Source organism: Podarcis cretensis, assembly GCF_951804945.1.
Source record: "Podarcis cretensis genome assembly, chromosome: 6".
In the NCBI taxonomy this organism is placed as follows: domain Eukaryota; kingdom Metazoa; phylum Chordata; class Lepidosauria; order Squamata; family Lacertidae; genus Podarcis; species Podarcis cretensis.
Genome location: NC_137175.1, coordinates 51,939,052 through 51,946,208, shown reverse-complemented (window position 1 = coordinate 51,946,208; position 7,157 = coordinate 51,939,052). Strand labels below are relative to the sequence as shown.

General features: G+C 42.4%; 1 protein-coding gene and 1 long non-coding RNA gene across 12 annotated transcripts in view; one reads left to right on the top strand and one right to left on the bottom strand.

The window, feature by feature from the left end:
- Window positions 1–441: 441 nt before the first annotated feature.
- Window positions 442–7,157, bottom strand: part of ST3GAL3 (ST3 beta-galactoside alpha-2,3-sialyltransferase 3) — a 189,680-nt gene continuing 182,964 nt past the window's right edge. For all 11 annotated transcript variants that reach the window (XR_013839875.1, XM_079980454.1, XM_079980455.1 and 8 more), the window contains one exon: window positions 442–4,653. Coding sequence is in view for 10 of the 11 variants with exons in the window: in XM_079980454.1 (XP_079836580.1) it covers window positions 4,564–4,653 (90 nt within the window). In the remaining variant the exon portion in view is untranslated. The remainder of the gene's footprint in view (window positions 4,654–7,157) is intronic.
- LOC307218325 overlaps window positions 6,267–7,157 on the top strand; it is a 259,902-nt gene continuing 259,011 nt past the window's right edge. Inside the window, exon 1 of the long non-coding RNA XR_013839885.1 lies at window positions 6,267–6,321. This is a non-coding gene — a long non-coding RNA (uncharacterized lncRNA). The remainder of the gene's footprint in view (window positions 6,322–7,157) is intronic.

Below are 7,157 nucleotides of genomic sequence, written 5' to 3'. Positions count from 1 at the left end.
TTGGGATCTGTATAGATAAGCTGCAACTTCCTCAGGTGACAACAGGTGGCCTCTTATGAGTTTTTGTGAAAGAGTGGTACCTAAAGCCCAGAATACAGATTAGTCTGCGCATTAAACTATGAAAGCACACCATGTGCTGAGGTTAGCTAGTCCATAGCTGCCCAATGTGGTTGAAAATAAGGTTATATACACAAGGCCTAGAGTATCTATTTTCACCCATTTGACTTTTTATGTGGAAATACAGTATAAAGGTGCTTCAGTTTCCTTTTCTCACAGGAACTGCTTCTTATAAATCTAGGAGCTGATTTTTTCTGTGTGATTTCACCAGTAGCTGTTTGCTAACTATGGAAGCGACTCCAGGAACAAGTTGCACCAATCTGTAAGCGTCCCTCTGCCTTTTCACTTGAGGGGAGGGGAGGGAGGGAAACACAGACACAGAAATCCAGACAACGTCTTTTATAGTTTTATTGCTTCCATGATATGAATAAGTCACAAGTGACTTGGAGGCTCATACATCACACCACCTCTTTCTTAGCTAAAAAGAAAGTTCAAACAATAGAAACTGCACAATTTAATAAAACTATGCATGTTTCAAGCACATTAACAGGGTGGGCCCCTTCACCATCCACCGCAATGTGGTTCAGTCCCTCTGTAGGATGGGCCAGCAAAAACCCAGAGCTCACTCTAGTACTTTGTACTCCTTGAATGATATAGAAAGACTGTGTTTCTAAACTGTTGATGCCAGGGCAGGTGACTGATAGTGAATGGCATGAACAAGGGTCTCTCTGTGAGATCTGTAAAGCACGTCGCCAGCCTCTGTCCATAACAGCTGCAGGCTCACTAGGCTAGCAAACTTACCTAGGAAGGATTTGCTGTATTCCCACTGAAGCCTACGAAACAACTTGTAAAGTGAAGTTTCTGACATTGAAGAAATAGTCACAAAAATGGAACAGGCATTTAGTAATTATCACAAACAATTAAGTTTTCGCATTATTTCTGTAGCAAATGTCTGAAGGCAACTGTAAAGATCCCAGCTATGATGATCAGACAAATGGTATACATCAGTGGGTAATTCCAGTGTAAACCACATTCCTTCAGAGTCCAAGGCTAAGGGAAATCAGGGAGCAGCAGAAGATCCTGCTATCTATCTCCTGTGCAACATCTTCCCCATCCCAAGGTATGCTATTGCTGGGTTACCTTGGGTAAAGTACTCTCTCCCTGTTTCAGTTCAGCTATCTGCAAATTATAGAACTGCAACATTTAATCTATTAACTGGTTTGATTACTCAGTTAAAACACTGAAGAAGTGTCCAGATTAATTTGGCAGATTTTTTTTTTAAAGTATTACATTTAATACAAATACTTGTAAGAAATAGTGATGCCAAGCATAATCTTAACAGAGGCATCATCCTTTCCCATCAAACAAGAGGGAATGCCTCTTCTAAGATGATTTCAGCAATGACGTGCACTGAGCAACGGAAGCATGATTTTATTTTATTTTTTGCTTCTGAACTATACACAAATCTGATTAATTGACTGAAACTCATATAATAAGCTTTCTTCTTAACTGGGTGACAGCCCTACTAAAATTGGAATAATAGCAAATTTTACATGATTATTATGAAGTTGAGAGAAATAATATTTGTAAAATATTAGGAATACTCAGTTTTACCCTTTTGCACGTGCAGTTGAGTTAACATTTGCCAATGAGCAATGTCTGTTTTTCTCCTCTGGGTAGCAACCTTAGCTCAGAATGGAGGTGGACTGAGGGCATAGCCTCTGTTTATCAGTGATCCTTTCCTGACAAATGTTCCTCTTTTGCACATGTCGTAGGAACGGTACATGACTAATGGGATAGAAAGTGCATGCACTTAGGGGCAGCAAATGCACTAAAATAGCACAGATTGGCAGGAAAGAGAGTTCAACCCACCTCTTATCGTTCTACCATTACATCCAGAAAAGTGGCAGTGGCTCCATTTCCACTCTGAGAATCCACAAGTGTAGCTCTCTGGCCAGGACCCTGAGGTAACTGATCCAGGGCAGGATAATAAAATGGACTCAACACAGAGCACAGGAACTAACGACATTATCATCTTAATACTTTTTCAGCACATCACTCTTGATGGACTAATGCCATAGCCTTGCTTTCTGTGTGGCTTGATTGCCAATAGGAGGCTTAGCACTGGTCAATATGGTGGAGGCCTGCTCCCCAATTCTGCAACTTGTTCACACTCTTTGGGCCTATCAGAACACACACATACCTCCCATCCAGGCTATGTACAGTGATGAATGAATGACATATTTTTCAGAAACTTCTATAATCTTGGAAATTTCTCATTGATTCATGTAGCTGAAATAGCTCTCCCAGGAACGCTGCAAACCCAGCTTTAGAAACTAGGGAAGTTGAAGTTAACATGATTTGAGTACCAGTTCAAAGTGAACCAGTGTGACTTGGGGAAAACAGAGCATTTGGGGGCAATTATGCTCTACTCTTCTGGCCTGGGCAGCAATTCCAATTCAGTTTTGAATCCCACAAGAAAGCATTCAAGTAGGCAAAATTTGGATGGATATATATTTTTGCCCAGCTGTGTTGCTGGATGCTTAGCAAACCAGGTCTGACATTTCTGAAAACTATCAGGAGGTTAGTGGAGCAGATAAACAAATAATAGAGATGTATTCAAATGTGCTAATTCCAATACAAGAAGGGCTGGCTACAAATTCAATACTTCACACTCTAGCTCGTTACTCTCAGCCAACAAGGGCCAACAAACAAAGCAGCCATCCTCCCCTATGAGGAGCTGCCATTCAAGTCTGACACACTTTGATGCACATGCAAGGAAAACTGCACACTTGGGAAGCTCTGCCAGGCTCAACTCAACTTCTGCCCAGAGTATGTCAGCTTGTGCGTTTTGGGTCAGTAAAAGTTAAAAATGCCAACATTCAGGAAATGCTTTTAACTTAAGTAGTCCTACAGAGGTACAGGGTCAGTGGAAGCAGAGGTTAACTAGCCTGGGGACTTAAGTTAGCTCTTGTATCATTAACTAATTCTGTAACTATGCTCTTACCTTTCCAAATGACCCTGAAAAACAATTATGGAAATGCACACTCACATTGCAGAATACAGGGTAACACCACTGGCATACACAGAATAAACATTCTTCATGTCTATCTGCATAACAAGAGTTGTTCAGATTCTCATATCCTCTCTGTGCAAGGAAAGGCAAGCCAATGATTTTAATGCACTGTTGAACCTCACGTCAATGCAAAATATATTCGTATTTTAGAAGAGGAGGCGTAAGAGCCCCTGAGAAAGCTTCTTGGGTGCACAGATCCCCAGACAAATTATGCCATTTGACCCTTCCCACTGTTTGGTCACTTTGCACAATATATTTCTAAACTTTCCAAAACAAATAGAACACACTTGTGCAAATAGTGCATCTGACACTTAGGGCACAGGAATACAAATACACCTCTCTGTCCCCTTTAAAAGGATGCAGAAGGATTTGGTAACAGACTGAGTTAAACACCTGACACATGGAAGCTAAAAATGGGGTAATTGCAGGCCAGGCAATTTCTATCAGTATCTCCAGAGGAGTTTAAACACTATCAAGGTAGTAACCACTTAAAATAGAATACAACCGAATGAGTGTAAAATTTCTGGCACCATTAGTTGCTGAACACTGGTGAAACTTCATATTTTAGGACAATTTCTGACCTGATCCAAAAATAAATTATTCCCTCCCCAAGCAAACAAAAACAAAAAAGTACAGAACACTTCAGAACCATGATGCAGTTGCCACAGAAAACAAATATTTTGGGGTTTCTTCCAGCAGGGCCTGTGGCTAACCTACCAAACAGGTAGAAATCCCTCAGCACATTGAAGTGAGTTCTGTGAACAATGGCAAAAAATGCAGCCTGGTGAATGTTGGCAGCAGTGGCTGCTGCATGAGAAGCAGGGAGTCTGAAGATCCAATAGACCTCTAATTGCTCCATCTAGGGCAAAGTGAGGCCACAATACTTTTAAATTATAGCAGCACCAACAACAGACAATTCTTGGACGGATTCAAGCCCTGCAAAGGGGCTGTGGCTGGTACAGAGGCAGGCTAAGTGCAACACCAGGTCAGGTGTCCCATGGGGCTGGTGCACAGGCCAGGCTCCACTTGATATATTTAGTGTGATTCTCAAGAGTTTCTTTATTTATATATATGCATGTATATATATAAAATAATGCATTGGACATTCAAACACTGCTGCCTCCGGCCCGGCTCCTGTTCCCATTTGGCACAATTTTGTTTTGTTTTACCACTCTGTTTGTTCTCTCCAGTGATATTCCATCTCAAGAACAAGATCCTCTTGCAGTTCCGAGTGTGCGACCTGCCCCCTCAGGCCAGTAGCCGCTGCTCCCCTGTGAGCCCTGGTGCAGGCAGGCAGAGCAGGCCAGGGAGACTTTTCAAGGGCACCGTGTGTCTCTAAAAAGCCGGGATTCTTGCCAAGGACCTCTTGCTGCCCTTGTCCTCAGCTGTATGCATGTAGCTGTGCAATTCCGCACACTGGCTGCGCCTCCTCATATTCCACTGGTGAGGTCTGTGATTACTCGAGCTTTCACCAGCTTTCGTAGAAACTCCTTCTCCCGCTGTATATTGTGCGTCCAGGACTGCAGGGGGTGGGGAGTGGAAAAGGAAAGAGAAAAAGTGAAGAAAAAGGAAATCACTGTCCCGTTCAGGTTTGTAAAGCTCTATTGTTAGTCTGAGAGCTCCGATCACAGAGGCCAGATCAAGACTTTGCCCTACACAGGTGCATTCAAAGGCTTTTTGCTCTTGAGGCATCATTGTGACACTTAAAAAAAATATGGAATAGCTGCTCAGCAGCCACATGTCATGGTGTGGCATGCTTTCTCTTAAATTAATCCAAAATTATTTGCCATATTATTATTGCTATTATTTATTACCCCTGAAGGACCAGGTGTGCAGCCTGGGAGTCAATTTGGACTCACTGCTGTCCATGGAGGCGCAGGTGAATTCTGTGTCCTGGGCAGCTGTTTATCAGCTCCATCTGGTATGCAGGTTGAGACCCTACCTGCCCACAGACTGTCTTGCCAGAGTGGTGCATGCTCTGGTTATCTCTTGCTTGGACTACTGCAATGCGCTTTACGTGGGGCTACCTTTGAAGGTGACCTGGAAACTACAACTAATCCAGAATGTGGCAGCTAGACTGCTAACTGGGAGTGGCTGCCAAGACCATATAACATCGGTCTTGAAAGACCTACATTGGCTCCCAGTATGTTTCTGAGCACAATTCAAAGTGTTGGTGCTGACCTTTAGAGCCCTAAATGGCCTCAGTCAAGTATACCTGAAGGTGTGTTTCCATCCCCATCGTTCTACCCGGACACTGAGGTCCAGCTCCGAGGGCCTTCTGGCGGTTCCCTCACTGTGAGAAGCCAAGTTACAGGGAACCAGGCAGAGGGCCTTCTCGGTAGTGGCACCTGCCCTGTGGAACGCCCTCCCACCAGATGTCAAAGAGAAAAACAACTAATGTTTGATGGATTACTGTATTTTAATATTTTGTTGGAAGCCGCCCAGAGTGGCTGGGGAAGCCCAGCCAGATGGGCGGGGTATAAATATATTCTTCTTCTTCTTCTTCTTCTTCTTCTTCTTCTTCTTCTTCTTCTTCTTCCCAAAAACATAACATGTTTTGCAATAAATGATTGGAAAATGTGCTGGCAAAATGTGGGATAACACTTGCTTTAATGCAACATCATCTAACCTCCTCACAGACAAACCAGAATGAGTGGTTATTAAGTAGACAGCATTGTCTAATCACCCTGCAAACAAATCAGGATGAATGTTTCATAAACAAGTCATCTGGAAGCACAGGAGGAAGCAAATATGACAACAGAGCCCTCTCAATCAAAGCAATGATCTAAAGGCACTGGACTATCTATCTATCTATCTATCTATCTATCTATCTAGCATCTATCCATTTATATACCACCCTTAAACCTTTGGTTTACTTTTAAACCAATTTATTCTATTTATATTCCGCCTTTAAATCAGATGGTGTACAATGTAATATCTTAAAAAATCCACTAAAATACACATAGAAATATAAAAATGACATCTATAGTATCTAAGAAGGCCTAGGAAGGCTTGGTTACAGATAGGTAGCCGTGTTGGTCTGCCATAGTCAAAACAAAATAAAAAAATTCCTTCCAGTAGCACCTTAAAGACCAACTAAGTTAGTTCTTGGTATGAGCTTTCGTGTGCATGGTATCTGAAGAAGTGTGCATGCACACGAAAGCTCATACCAAGAACTAACTTAGTTGGTCTTTAAGGTGCTACTGGAAGGATTTTTTTTATTTTGTTTAGGAAGGCTTGGGTAAACAGATACGTATTTACCAGCTGATGAAAAGGTGGGTTCCAAAGGATGGGTGCTATAACAGAGAAAACTAGCCTCCATGTAGTCACAAGATGAATCCATAGGGCTTCTTCAGATTACCACAGTCTGAGCAAGGTCTTATTGCCAGCCAGTTTGGTGTTAATTAATAGCACCACTAGCCTGGAGGGTACAGTAGCTAATACCAGGCACCTGGAAGATAAATGAAGGACCAGAAGTGGAAATAGTAACCCTATATTCTTCCCCTAATATGGATTATGAATCTTCTGTATAACATAGATAGCCCTCTTAACACCACTTTTTTGTTATTGCTATAAGCTGTAGGTCCCTTCCTTCAATATGCAATTAGGGATGGAGAGGCAATCTTAGCTGCACTTACAATCGTAGAATTGGAAGGGACCCTGAGGGTTATCCAGTCCAAAGCCCTGAAATGCAGGCATCTCAACAATATCATACACGACCAATGGCCATCTAAATTCTGCTTAAAAACCTCAAAGGAAGTCAAGTCCACTAAATCTGATAGGTGAAAGGTCTACTTAGACATGGAAGGCAGAGCTATTGCCCACTGTATACCTAAAAGGGCATAGCCCTCATGGGCAGGCAAGTAAAGAGGGAGGAGTTAGAGTGTGCATGTCTCAGGGATGACTGACTGGAAGGAGGACGATAACTTATAAGAGAATAAGAAACAGGTGAGAGAGGGAGAAGGACAAGAGCGAGAAAGATTGTGTGTTGGGCACACACAGAAAAGGAAGGGACTAAAGAGGA